Source organism: Haliaeetus leucocephalus, unplaced genomic scaffold (genome assembly GCF_000737465.1).
Source record: "Haliaeetus leucocephalus isolate CR32 unplaced genomic scaffold, Haliaeetus_leucocephalus-4.0 Scaffold0, whole genome shotgun sequence".
Taxonomy (NCBI): domain Eukaryota; kingdom Metazoa; phylum Chordata; class Aves; order Accipitriformes; family Accipitridae; genus Haliaeetus; species Haliaeetus leucocephalus.
In genome coordinates, this window is record NW_010972436.1 from 6,560,840 (window position 1) to 6,575,901 (window position 15,062).

Sequence of the window (15,062 nt, forward strand, 5' to 3'; positions counted from 1 at the left end):
ATTAGCCAACAGTAGGTAAGGGGAACTTTTCCTGCTGGAAGAATAGACTATTCAGGCTTGTTTTCCCCAGGGTGACAATGAAAAAAGCGTGGGCCTAAGGACTTTGTTTGCTAAATATTCCCTTTAGGAAAAGAGAGGCAGAGTCCAAAGTGCATACACTTTACTCTCCAAAGTAGGCGAGGCAACAGGAGTGGTTAAAAAACAAGAGAAAGCTATTGGTCATCTCTGTTTTACCTAAGAAGAACAAAGTCAAATCATGCTGTGTGTCGTTAACCATATTAATTCTGCTGATTTTTGAATAATTTTTCAGAGGAGTAGACACAAACCAAGAACAACCTTCACAGTATGTAAAAAATTATTTTTTTAAAATCAGAGATATTTTATAAAATTCACTAATACCTAAAATTGGGAAAATTCCAAATAACTGCATATTCTTTTAAATAAACAACTACTTTCTCATTTATTTTGTACATCTGTGCTGAATTGCAGAAAATATAATGATTATATCATTCAAATGAAATTAAATGAAGGACCTGTATCTGTTTGTGTCAAACAGATACAAATACAAAATGTAGACGTTTGTCAACAAGCTCCAAACTTCTGGACTTGTTTCAACATGTTTCTCCTTGCCCATTGTGAGAATTCACTTGCAATGTATGACATTAATAACTTTATTGATTTTAAGAAGTATCTATATTTTTCTTTCAAACAAATTGTCATTGAGATTACTGTCCTTGGCTTAACATTTATATATTTCTTGGTCAAATATTATTTTACAGGGAGCTATCTTAAACAAATTTAAAATGCATTCTGAAGATGAAAATAAGCAGAAGCGTACTGCAGATGGAAATAATCATGAGATCACTGCATCCAGCCAGGGTCATGAATATGAAGACAAACAGTAAGTATTCTTAAACATTGTAAAGATGTTCTGTATTGAAGCTTCTAAGATTACATTATCGTATTTTAGATTTTATTTTATCTTTTGTTTATTTTATTTTATTTTATTTTATTTTATCAGGAAAGCTTAATAACAGCAAGCTTTGTATCAAGTTGAGAGTAGCATTGATTGACACATTCATTTGGTGCAGAAGGACCTTTTATCTTTTTCTTTTAAGCACTAAGTGCCCACAATATTGACTAAGGTTATTGAAAAACAATTCTAAAATATGACAGAAATGATGTTGGAATGGACATCTTGGATCCAGTTATGTCATCAGCTAAAAATTATCTTAAAATTTTTAGTATGGCAGGGAATCAATGTTTTACATAACTTGAACATTTTATGTATTCCCCATCCCCCATGTGCAAAAATTTGATTTTATGTTATCTTCTTCTTTCCTGTTTTGAAAGCTATATACTGCTTCAGTTCACAACTTCCCTAACCAGGCAGTGGAACCACCAGCCCTTGTTGGTGTTGTTTCACCCTTGAGAGGGGTGAACTGGAAAGAGCTTGAGTTAAATTTACAGCAGTCAGGAGCTAATGCTACTTATATACCTGGAGGTTTAAATACAAACATCTCAAGAACGCTCAATAAATCATATTCATTTTTTACACAATTCTTTCCTGTAAAATTATTTCATAATTATATTTTAATTGAACTTCATTAATATATTACATTAGTATTTCTGTGAAATGTTGTTGCTTTTTAAATGCCCTAAAACTATCATACCTTTTAAGCAAGGGAAAGAAGAAGAAGAAAGTGGAAAAGGCTAAGATGGTCAGCCCATTTACACTGGTAAGATTTATTCTCTCTCTCTATGTATCCATATATATACATGCGTGCACATTTCAAAGTGTAAACAAAAATAGTTAAAATTATGTTAGAGTACTGTATATATGATCTTGTCTTTACCAAATACTTTGACACTACAGAATATTTGATATAGTATAGCAATCAAGCCGTTCTTTTTGTGGATGTAGTTTTATTAAAGAAGCTGTCTTATTACTGATATAGATTCTTAGGAGTCTTCCCTTAGTAAGTTATCATGCTAAACACACCTGTACTAGATTTTTGTTTGTGAAAGCTAGGGACTTCCACGGTCAGTCATTTCTTCTGACACAATGAAAAAGGTGTCCATATACCTAAGATTATGTGTGGTCTTGTCCTCTAAATTACCTGAGTCGGGTACTAATCACACTAATTAGCCCCATTAATCATTATTCAGTCACCTGAGTCAGCAGAAAAGGGCAACTCAATGGCATTGATGAAACTTAAAATTAAAAATTGTGTACTAAAATGTACTTTAAATTCCAGAATTTTTTATTTTTCTGTATATTTTAAAAAAGGCAATCCATTATTATTTAATCAAAGTGAATCCTAGGTCCTCTTTTGGTAATACTGAAATGTTTTATATTTTGTAGTTTTAAGTGTGCATAATGCGCAGCAATGATATGGCAAATAACAGAAATAAAACTATAGCTCATGACACTGGCCAGTACCCAATTTTTCTGCTTTGCTAGACCAGCTTGCACTTGCACAATTACATCATACCACTATAATTTACAACAGTAAACTTAGTATTTTACAGTACAGAATAAAGCCAATGATTTTGTAACAGATGAGCTCAAACTTTAAGTTCAATGGCAAGAGGTATTTAGGATTTCAGTACATTTTGATAATGTCTATGGTACATTAGGAACAGTTCTTCTGACTGCACAATAATTAATTTACAGTAAAATTAATTATTGTCTTAGTTATCACAATGCCATTAAAATTTCTTGTAATTTGAACTTTAAATGGCAAGCCTAAAAAGGGGAAATGTCTTAAGCCTTGTTTTCTTATGACCTTTCTTACCCAGGTGCAGATATTGATACATTAAAATAGTGCACTTCTCTGGTTTTGAGAGTTCATATTATAGAAGTGCTTATATTAGAAGGATTTATTCCTGTACATTTAAATTGTTTTGTAAGCTTAATTTCTAATCAGATAAAGTTGTAGTTTTGTGACACTAGATGTACAATTAATAGCTTTTACTTGACTTTCTTGACTTTGTAGACATAACACTGTGTTAGCATTCTAATACCACAGTTCGAATTAATTTCTCTTCTCACTCACAGTTTCGATACTCCAATTGGTCAGATAAATTACTAATGATACTAGGCACTCTCCTGGCAATAGCCCATGGAAGCAGTCTCCCTGTTGCGATGGTAATTTTTGGTGATATGACTGATAGCTTTGTTGCTTCTGGAAACTCAAATTTTCCAGGTAAGAATATATCTGCTATGAAGAGAATGATGGCTCATATTTGGAAAAGAGCCAGGAAGATTCAAGCATCCTGAAAGGAGATACTGATGTCAGAAACCCCAACTTGCTACTGTACTATGATGCAAATTAGTAACTCTTGTGTTTGTTGTAATAGGGATACACTATGGAAATTTTTTTTGCTCCTAATTCTTAGTTTCTGCATTAGGAGATTTTATTTTTTAATTTTTTCAAATTATCCACTACAGTGCACATTCAACAAATCATGTTTAACCGTGGCTGTGATAAACAGAAAGAGGCTGGTTTTCCATGAGTTCCTGTTGATTCCCTTGCATCAAATCTGACAATTATAGTTCACAAGGTGAATCAGATCAGTAAGTAGGTGCAACAGAAAATTCATTACCAAAATAAAAGTACTAACTTTCTCTTGGATCCATTTGTTGAATAGCCTCATTTGCTGAATCAGAAGTATGAAATCAAACACAAAGGGGGACAGGCATGCACAGCTGGATACAAGAGGGAAGAGTGATACTGTCACTTTGGTATCAACTCACAGTTAGACCAGATTATATTGTCCTCTGAACTCACACATTAGGTGTTAAACTTGTGAACAGGTTTGTTGCCTGAAATATTATCTAATAAGATTTCATTAAACATTTTAATAAAATAGAAGGTGATAGAGAAAAAATAAAGGATGTGACTGTCTTCTATTCTGCATCCATTTTTGTTCTTATTATGCTGTTATGACAGAAACATAAGCATATTGCCTTTATCAGAACAAGTAATTTATGATTTACTCCTTCCCAAGTACAATAAATTGATCAGATTTTTATGATGCAAATGCAAAATGCTGCAGCTGTAGTCTTCTCAAAAGGTTTGTCACTAAGTCCTCATGCGGGGCAGTAAAATTTTAGTGCCAATACCAACATTATAGCCAATGTTTTCATAATAGGTTAAGCTATCCACAGTTACTGATTTGATGTCAGTGTCTAGACCTGTATTTTTAATGGGTTTTGGCATTATACAAATGCCCTATATTTTCAAAAAAGAAAAAAATCAAACAGCATTTAATGAATGCTCAGGAAGACCTTTTAGTCTCAAGTTACATCAATGTAGTTTTGTAGTCAGTGGAGTTACGACTAACCTTATATCAGTATAATAATTGTTTTTTAATAGGTAGAACCCTGAAATCATCACACTCCTCCTTTTATTAAGATCAGCTTGATTCAAAAGGAGTTGTAGCAACTCAAAATTTGCTGGAGAGCATGCAGGAAAACAAATTTGTTAAAACTTGCTATATTAAAAGTATTTACTCTTTTCTTCCTTTCTAAGGAAACATGTCTGCAGTGAATTTCTCTTCAGATATTCTTGGCAAGCTGGAAGAAGATATGACAAGGTAATTAGAAGTTTATATTTCCTCTTCTTTTTTTTAATGTAGGCACACTTTTCTAGTCAAGTCATTCTTCTCCCACAGATGTTTTGCATACTTTAAACAATGTAAAAGCAATGGTTGATTAAATAATGTATGTAACTAAAGATTTGCACGTGAGATTATTGGAGGCACTGGGATGATTCCTGAACATCCCCAGCCATTCCAAACAACTTCCCTGCAATGTCTTGCTCCCATCCATCCCACCCCCTTTTCAGGGGTGCTCTGTGTCCCAATGCCATCTGCATTTCCTTCCTTCTTTCTCTTCCTCTGAATTTATAAACAGTAATTGTTATGCTAAAACATTATATTGATATAATCCATAGATTCTTTGAGCTGTGGTGATTTACTGATAAAAAGCAGAATTAAAATTGCCAGGTAGTACCTACTTTGCTGCCAAAGCATCAAGTTCAACTAAATTATCTGGGCTACAGAAAATACAGAGTTAGGTTATGCATGACCTTAAATCTAGCACTCTAGAGTTGGCAACAGCAGAAGAAAATAGTCAGTAGGTGCTTCTTCTACAAAGCTTCATAAAGAGAAAGTCAAATAAGCAGAAATATCAGCTGCTAATAGATGTGTTTTGTTAAGGGGCTTTATTAACCACTGTCCATAGACTTGGTTTATGCAGAATGCCTAAAGTTCATGTACAATTTCTTGTACCACTTCAGCTTCTTTTCTTCAGGTTGAAGTCTGTTCCTCATTAGGTATTGAAAAACATCTGACATCTCAGGAATGCTGATGTGATCTTCAAGGCAGTTGTCTTTTCTGAAGAGAAGGAGATAAGGCATTCACTCTAGCAACTCCTGCTCATTTATATTGAAGTGCATTATCATTTCTGGCAACAGTAGACTGTAAACTTATAGATCATTCAGATTAAGTAGTTAAGTTCTAATAAAAAATATCTATTTACACCAAAAATAATTCTTTACCTTAAAATAAATGAGCAAGAGCTAGTTAGGAAAAGGCTGTTACTTAGAAATTAAGAACTCTTATGTAATGAGAATGAACTGGCAGGGAACTGGCAATTATGTTTTATAAGACAATATGGACACATAGAGTTTCTTGCTCCCACAGCATTTCTGTCAGTTAGTCTCTGACATGAATTCAAGTAATGCATACACATTTCAGTGGAATAGTTTTGTGCCCAGTGATTTGAAAGCAAATTTGAAGGCAAAATTGCAGAACAAAAGAATTTGTGCATTGGTGAAGTTACCCTAACTGTTCTATGTTTTGTAAATACCTGATGCTTAGTTGCACAACATTTGTAAAGTCTGTACTATGCTTCCTCTAAAGGAACTTTAAAAATAGTTGTTCTTACTACATATGCAATTATAGGATTCTTTTTCTGAAACTCACTAAGATCTTAGTCTCCAGCATGTATTTTGACAAGTCCAATAGTTTTATGAAGTGTCATATAAACAGCAATTCCTGTTAAAATGTAAAGTTAGATAATTTGAATTTAATTGAGTGTTCTGTTATTCTTGCAAATGTAAAAAATACCTGATTCATTTTCTCTACAGCAGTTAATTGTTCTCTATATTTCTACCTGTTTAATTATCTCTTTCTAGTAACTGGTCTTATGGTTGGATTGCCTTTAAAACTGTCTCACTTGCTGGTTTTTATTTCTCTTCATTTTAAAGATATTTGTGTTAGTGTTTTCATTTCTGCTTTGAAATGAAAGTAATGGCACAGCTTTAAAATCAACATATTTTCTTTTTTTTTTCTACTGAAGCATATCTAACCTGTATTTTAAGAGCAGGATGTACTAGAATTACACAAGGTATTACTGACCTTTATAGCATAAGAGTAGTGTGTAAATCAATGTGTCATTTATAAGTCTTTTAGACCAACAACCAATCCCAACTATTTTTGATTAATGGTTTGGGTTTCTTTTAATCTCTGAACTCATATCACATCATCTCAACTAAAAACAATAGGAATCCTCCCATTGTCCTCAGTGGGCTGTTGTCTAGGAGTCACTACTGCTTAAAGAACAAAGAGTACAGGAAAACTGTCAAGCTACATCAACATCTAAATGTTGAGAACTGCCTGTTCTCATGACCCTAAGAGATGGTCTATTTGAAGGAGGTCCAAGATGGACCCACTGCTGGCCAAGGCCAAGCCCATCAGTGACGGTGGTAGATATCCTCTGGGATAACATATTTAAGAAGGGAGAAAAAAACCTTGCACAACAGAAGCTGCAGCCGGAGAGAGGAGTGAGAACATGTAAGAGAAACAGCCCTGCAGACACCCAGGTCAGTGAAGAAGGAGGGGGAGGAGATGCTCCAGGCGCCAGAGCAGAGATTCCGCGGCAGCTCGTGGTGAAGACCGTGGTGAGGCAGGCTGTCCCCCTGCAGTCCATGGAGGTCCACGGTGGAGCAGATATCCATCTGCAGCCCGGGGAGGACCCCACGCCGGAGCAGATGGGTACCCAAAGGAGGCTGTGACCCCGTGGGAAGCCTGCGCTGGAGCAGGCTCCTGGCAGGACCTGTGGATCTGTGGAAAGAGGAGCCCACACTGGAGCAGGTTTGCTGGCAGGACTTGTGACCCCACAGGGGACCCACGCTGGAGCAGTCTGTGCCTGAAGGACTGCACCCCTTGGAAGGGACCCACGCTGGAGCAGTTCATGAAGAACTACAGCCTGTGGGAGGGACCCACATTGGAGCAGTTCATGGAGGACTGTCTCCTGTGGGAGGGACCCCACACTGGAGCAGGGAAAGAGTGTGAGGAGTCCTGCCCCTGAGGAGGAAGGAGCAGCAGAAACAATGTATGATGAACTGACTGCAACCCCCATTCCCTGTCCCTCTGTGCCTCTGGCAGGGAGGAGGTAGAGAAAATTGGGAATAACGTTAAGCCCGGGAAGAAGTGAGGGGTGAGGGGAAGGTGTTTTAAGATTTGATTTTATTTCTTGTTGCCCTACTCCGAGTTGATTGGTAATAAATTAAATTAGTTTTTTCCCCAAGTTGAGATTGTTTCACCCATGATGTAATTGGTGAATGATCTCTCCTGTCCTTATCTCATCCCACAAGTCTTTCATTATATTTTCTCTCCCCTGTCCAGTTGAGGAGGAGGAGTGATAGAGCGGCCTTGATGGGCACCTGACATCCAGCCAGGGTCAACCCACCACAAACATCATGCATGCCACCTGGTCTTTTAGACATTAACTCTGAAAGTACAAGTATGAATAAAAAGCAGCCTGAATTTCTCTTTAGAAACAAATTGTTGAATGAGGAATGTGTTACTTATTAGTAGCACAGGAGTAGGTTCTCTTTTCTAAAGTTTCTAGTTAAAGCCTTGAGTTAGTGTGTTCACTGATTTGAATAAGTTGTTTGTAGCCACCTCTTATTTCTCTAAGAATGCCTGCCAGCAGGTCAAATAATAATAAAAACTGTTTACAAGGACAAAGTTCTCACACAGCTGTGTTCAAGTACTGAACTACATGCGTGGACTTGGTTGTATTTGTTACTCAGACAACAGTTTGCCTAAAACCCAACTATTTCTCAAAAGAAAAAGAACCATTATGTTACAATGCAGTGAGCATTTACTCTCTGTTAAGTTTCAGCAGTGAAATTACTGAATATATTTCATCAGCATGGAATCTGGCAAAGATATGAATCCCTTTTGATACAATTTCTCATGAAATAAAGTCCAAGCATAAAACAATTCTTTGAAGTGATGTAACATCATAAAGTAATTGTCTAAAGTAATTGCTGAATTTTGAAGCAGTGTTCTTGGTTTTACTTTGTTAGTTTCTGCGTAAAGTTTTAATGGAACTGAATATGATCACGGTCAATATTCAACTAACCAGCATTCAGTTAGGCATTAACCCATTTTTATTAAACAGTTTAGATAAAGTTCATTTCATAGTAAGTATAGTTCCAAAGTCCCTGAATAAACTGTGTAATATCTTAGCCACAAAAAAACTGGATTAAAGTTTAAAAATTTAATCTATAAAGCCATTATCTCCTTTTTTGAGCAGAACATTTACACACAGATTCCTGCAATTTGCTCCTGCCAAGTTTCATGCTACAGTTCTAAAGAATCTGTATGCATAACTAGCTACATGTGAGTGAAAGTCCTAAGAGTTTTAAAGCTTTTTGCTAATGATTTATATAAATGCAGTAGTCTTACAATTACATGTAATACACACCACAAATATTTAGCCATTGGTTTTGGTCATGTTTTACAAACAGGGAAGCAGTTCAGTTACATTTTTCTGGTTTAGTTCTGGTTTAATTTCACCTGTAAGTGATTCTGATGTCAATTCTGTATTAAATCAAGTCTGATTTGATCCTGTTTGAATGGTTTAAAACTGTGGCTCAAATTCAGTTCCAGTTCAAGAAATATGGTGGTTCACACACTCCTTGGTTTTGATTTGACACCCTGCTCATAGCACAGAGCTGAATTAAGTAAAATATCACTTATGAATAAAATAGAGAGCAAAAGAATTTTTGATCTAATGGCATTTGCTTGCAATAGATGTATATAGTAATGCTGTATTCTCAATCAGGAAATATTTACAGCATCCATGCATATATATATTTATATAGGCAGGCATGTTGTATGATGTAAATTTGTGTGTAACATAGGTATATATGTTTAGGTCTGTCTATATGTGTTAAAACAAAAATGTTACAGCGTTTTTGGAAATGACACATTTAAGTGAAAAAGGTATTGTAACTGAAATACAGTCCTAAAATAATCTTATGAGAAAATATATACTATATTGACAAAAAGTAATTCCTGTCCAACCTCATTTATTGCATATCTGAAAACGTATTAAATCTTACTTGTAGAAAACTTGCCAAGTTTTACAGAGAAGTGTAAAATCTAGTATAAACATATAAACTCTGATTCAGCTCTGAAACAGAAGTAAGCATCAAGCTAAATACAGACTAGCAAAGTAATTAAAAAACTAATGTCAGGGAATCTTGCCTTTTTTTTTTCCTTTCAGATATGCATACTACTATTCTGCAATAGCAGCTGGTGTTCTTCTTGCTGCTTATATCCAAACTTCATTTTGGACCCTGGCAGCAGGCCGGCAAATAAAAAAAATTAGAGAAAAATTTTTTCATGCAATTATGAGACAGGAAATTGGATGGTTTGATGTAAATGATGTCGGAGAACTTAACACTCGTCTTCTAGAGTAAGTATACTATACATTTCCTAGTGTTATTTTATCTTATTAAGCATGTATGAGTTACAATTTTTTTAATTTTTATTTTAAAATTGAGTTATTTCATTGTGAAATTGAATTGAATTATTTCATTGTCAATTGAAGTTTTCAAGTTTTCTCATGGAGAGTCTCAGGGACTGAACTTCTAATACTTCTGATACTGGACTGTCACAAGGATATCAGAAAAGCATTTTGATGAGTTCCCTTGACTCTGAGGATGACTAAAGCCCAGCCTATGAGATTAGCCCCATGAAGAGAAAACAGTTAATTTCTGTGCACACTGAGGACTGAATAAGGTGCCAGCTGACCCCAGCAGTGTGAACAGCTTTAACTGCATGACAAGCTATTCCTTTGTCTTTGCCTACATGAAAGGCTTTATCTTTTCTTTCCAGATATCCCACAGTTTCCAAACAGATCAAAAATTTGGAGTTAAGAAAGTGAGAGTAACTTTGCACTGCAGACAGAATTACAACCTTTTCAGACAAAAGAGGTTTATAGTATTACATTTTCACATGAAACATGAAATTTTTCTTGTCCAAAATATATAGTGCTTTATCTTGAAGCAAACTGTTGTTTGGAAGTAATTGAATAGTAAAGATTGTCCTCCACACATATGCCCATGTAACAAAACTGAAAAGGTTTCTTGTGCTTCCTACATTTTCCTTCTTGTCTGGATGTAATTTGTTTTTCAGTGATGTCTCCAAAATCAGTGAAGGAATAGGTGACAAAATTGGATTGCTTGTTCAAGCAGTAACAACATTTGTAACAGGATTTATTGTTGGTCTCATAAGAGGATGGAAATTAACACTTGTAATACTAGCAGTCAGTCCTGTCCTGGGACTTTCAGCAGCCATCTGGGCAAAGGTAGGTTAACATATATTCAGTGACAGGTTTTATATTAATGAGAGATAATGAAATAAATCTACATATCTGTAATTCCTACTGTTATAATGTATTGCTTAGAACAATTATAGCTTTAGGCAACATCTATGTACATAAACTGTCAGGTGAACTGTTTGTAAGTACTCTCATGTAGTTTGAATATTATAATTCCCATAGACTGGACAGACTTGTTTGATTTGAAGCTGTTTCTGCTAATATAGCATATTTTTATATAGAAAAGAAAGCAAGATATACGAGTAGAATCCACATCTGTAATTGTTAAACTTCATCCACATGAGTACTTGTTCTGTTGAAAGGAATAATTGCATCTCTTGAAAAATAAGTGAATAAATTAGACCAAGCCTTGGTCCCAGACACAGAGTTTCTTTTCAGAGTTGTTAACAGCTTTGGTAAGAAATTTTAGACAGACTTAGGTGAGAGAAGTACTAAATTACCATGGGATTGGAGTGACTTACATTTGTAGTCTGGAAGCCTTTGGATTTTTATGGGATTTTATTTGCCTTACATTTCAAAGATCATATAAACCTTCTCTGTCTTGAGTGAGTATATTGTGGAAAACATAGGGGTAGAGAAGCATGTGCTACATATGTCTACTGCCTAAGAGTCTTCATGGACTGTGGCAAATTAATGTAAGCTATAGAGCCCTGTGGCTAATGTAGCCAGAGATGAGAATGAGCTGAGGAGATCTGCCTGGGCAGAACCACACCAGCTCAGTATGAGTAGTCATCTCATCTCCTGCACTGGGTGAAAGCAAAGTGGAAAATCCAGCCCTTAGCTGTTGAGAATGGGTAATGTTGAATTATTTGATTGAATTCATAATATACTTAAGGATTTTGGTATTGAACATTCTGCACTCATACATAATATAATCAAAAGGCTTCATATTGGAAGTAACTGTGATAAAAGCCATGAAGTGCTTGAGCTCATTCTGTTTTTCTTAAGCCAAAATATTTGATTCTGTACTAGGTTCTCTCTGCTTTCACTGACAAAGAACAAGCTGCATATGCAAAAGCAGGTGCTGTTGCTGAGGAAGTTCTGGCAGCAATCCGTACTGTAATAGCTTTTGGAGGACAGGAAAAAGAAATTAAAAGGTAAGAACAATGTTTGCTTTCATCAGCTGATTTTAAAGTACTTGCTTCAGATGGTTTGAAATTTCCTTGTATCTTTGCTGTTGAAAGTTTGTCAAAACAAGTAAGTCTTGTGCTTCCTGCATTTTTAGGTAATGCCAAATTGTCTGTTTTAAGGCTATTATAAGTTTTACTGCATGTTGAAAGACAATTAGTTATTTTTCTAGAAAATGACAACGTAAGTTGATATATTGTCTTTACTCTAGAAAGTGTAAAAACTGCTTTAAACTTCACAGGGTGAGAGCTTTAGACAAAAAAAAAAGCCCCTGCCATGAGAACAGATGATGGTATCCTTCATTATCTGATTACTCAGTAGTTGTGAAGGTACTAATAAACAATACCTCTATTTCCACTATACTGTCAAACATAATTCTTATGATATATTTTCACCTTTTATCTTAAGCTAACAATCATAATCTCAAAACCTGTCATGAATGGTTCACGGTCAAAGTTCACTGACCTGCAGGTTATTTGTGGAACTTGAATGCCAGTCCCTGAACTGCAATGTCCTTTTTTATCCTATATACCAAGTTGGCTGATGGCCTTAAAGTCTCTGTGCCTGACTACCAGGCTTACCTTTGTACAGTCTTAGGGTTATGTATTTTCTGTATCTTGTTGTACTTTATGAGTGTTCTTTTTCTAATTCGTCCACAGACTTTTTGGTGCTGTGTGCCACAGTACATGTCTGAGGCTATTTTGAACTTCTTTCTTTCAGATACCATAAAAATTTAGAAGATGCCAAACGGATTGGAATAAAAAAGGCTATTACAGCTAATATTTCTATAGGTGCTGCTTTCTTACTGATATATGCATCATATGCACTGGCCTTCTGGTATGGAACTACCTTGGTCTTAACTGATGATTACACTATTGGCAATGTTCTTACAGTAAGTATTAATAGTAAATTCCCAATAATAGTGAGAAATACTAAAGAAAATAAATTAAAGTGTATATTTGGAACTTATTTGAGTTTAATAATAATTATGTCCCAAAATTGGCAAAATAGCATCCCTTCTTAACAAAAAGATTCTCACCACAAAAGTCTACATGTTGTTTCTATAGCATCTCAAAATCCACATCAAGCCAAATAAAAGATACATTATTTTCAACTGTTTCTACATCTTTTCTGAATTTCATGAGATCAGACTGATATAGAAACAGTTCAATCAAAAACTGAAGTACAGTACCCTTCCTAGTTGCTTTTTGTTTTTCAGATTTGTTGTGCTGAATATATCTGCAGGATGCAGAAGAAAATACTTTTATTTTAGCTGGTGTGTTGTCTAAGTAGATCATTTTATTGATACTTTTCTTACATTTTGCACCATAAGAGCTTGGAATCACTTCTCAGTATTTTTAGAAATCGAGGGTGAGAAAAATACACTTGTGACTAGGAAATATGTCACCATCTAACAAAAGGAAGAAAACCATAACTCATAACTTAAATTCTTTTGATGTAGCAACCATTCTAATTTTGTGTGAGATATTAAACAAACATGGTAAGAAGAATAACTTTGTTAACTGTGATGAAACCCAGCCAGGAGACCACATATTTTTTAAACTACATGTTTTGTTTTATTTATGAATCACTGAAGTTTGCGAAAAAATGGCTCTGATATGTGTTATTTGCTCTTTTGAACCTGCCTATTTTATTTTTAAAGGCAGGCTGGCATACAGAACATCTCAGTAAGGTTCATGCTCTTGTGTGTCATTTTTTCAGTTCAAAGTATTTTCAGTTTCTGTTATCTATGTTGTAGTTCATTGGAATGGTGTTATAACATGGATGGGAGGGTGTTGACTTAAGTATCACATCTGTGAATGACCACTGTTGGAGAAAAGATGACAGGTGTGATGGACCTTTTTTCTGACGTACTATGGCTGTTATTATGACCTCTGAGCAGTGTGGGTTTACTACTTTTGTCTTGATACTAGCTGAAAGCAATAAACTATGATTCTCTGAGAAAATAATATTTTTTTTCTTTTTCTGTTTTTTTCTTGTTTGCTTGCACTCACACTCCTTCATTCCAGCAGAGGAACCCTATATTACTTTGTGATAGAGAAGTTGGATTTGTGTACTTCTGTTTCACTGTCACTTTGAAAGCAGAATGAGAGTGCCTTGCATATCTGTCTTTGTTCCACTGGAAGATATGCAATATACTTTCTGGTCTTTGGAACATCTTTTGCCAAAGAATGAATTAGTACAATAAATCCTGAGACATCAAGTGTAATTATACATGTTTTGGCATAGATTTTGCAGGTCTCTGTCATTTTTTACTTCTTATCAATATGTTTGCAACATTCACATTGTGCAGGAACTCAGTTCTCAGCTGAGTCTTAAAAAGCCCTTTTCTTAATGTTATTCTTTGTTTAAGAGACACCCTTTAATTTTTTCTTTAATTCTAAATTCCTTAACCTTCTGTTAACAGGCATGGAGGCTCCTGACCCAAAGATATCTAATGTAAATAAATAAATAAATAAATGCAATTGTCTGCTTGAATAAGAATTTATATATGTCACTTAAACGTTTCTTTCAGGTCTTTTTCTCTGTATTGATTGGAGCTTTCAGCATTGGACAGACTGCTCCAAGCATAGAGGCATTTGCTAGTGCAAGAGGAGCTGCCTATACAGTCTTTAATATCATAGACAATGTGAGTATCTTTGCCCTCACTCTCATTTCAAAACTGAGACACCCTTCTTTTTAAAGTACAGCCACTATTTATAGATATGAAGTTAGTAAAAGTAAATAACAGTTTGTAAAATAAGCAGAAATATAAACATAAAAGCAGATAGAATGTGTAATTATTAGTCAGTTCCTCTTTGTCTTCTGGAGTTATCAGTCCTTCCTTCAAAGGTAAAAGTACTGGATCTCTGATCACTTGGTGTTGGAGGTATTCTCTAATGTTTTTATCATGAAAGGCACGTCACTAGTAGCGTGAGTCTCAGCAAATCAATAAAACGCAACCTAGTAACCTGGATGTGCACTTCAATTGCCAAGAGAGTCTGAAATCAGGGAAGCTGTGATTTTACTAGCTAATGAAGCTTGATGAAAGGCAATTGCATGTTCTGGATTATTGTTAAGACACGCTTCAAGTTCTAGACCCACCCTGGATGGAAATAAAACCAGTGATAATTAAGAACTCTGTTTCTCCTTAATGGTCAGGGGATTGGTTCTTTCTCACACAAATTGTTTCAGCAGAAAGAGCAAAGCTATAAACGAACAG

General features: G+C 35.1%; 1 protein-coding gene across 1 annotated transcript in view; it reads left to right on the top strand.

Moving 5' to 3' along the window:
* The first annotated feature begins 768 nt into the window (after nt 1-768).
* The window catches only part of LOC104836402 (multidrug resistance protein 1-like), a 44,830-nt gene continuing 30,536 nt past the window's right edge, over nt 769-15,062 (top strand). Inside the window, exons 1-9 of the mRNA XM_010575041.1 lie at nt 769-901; nt 1,682-1,739; nt 3,062-3,209; nt 4,539-4,602; nt 9,593-9,784; nt 10,507-10,678; nt 11,684-11,808; nt 12,560-12,731; nt 14,376-14,489. Coding sequence (XP_010573343.1) covers nt 804-901; nt 1,682-1,739; nt 3,062-3,209; nt 4,539-4,602; nt 9,593-9,784; nt 10,507-10,678; nt 11,684-11,808; nt 12,560-12,731; nt 14,376-14,489 — 1,143 coding nt within the window. The 5' untranslated portion in view covers nt 769-803. The remainder of the gene's footprint in view (nt 902-1,681; nt 1,740-3,061; nt 3,210-4,538; nt 4,603-9,592; nt 9,785-10,506; nt 10,679-11,683; nt 11,809-12,559; nt 12,732-14,375; nt 14,490-15,062) is intronic.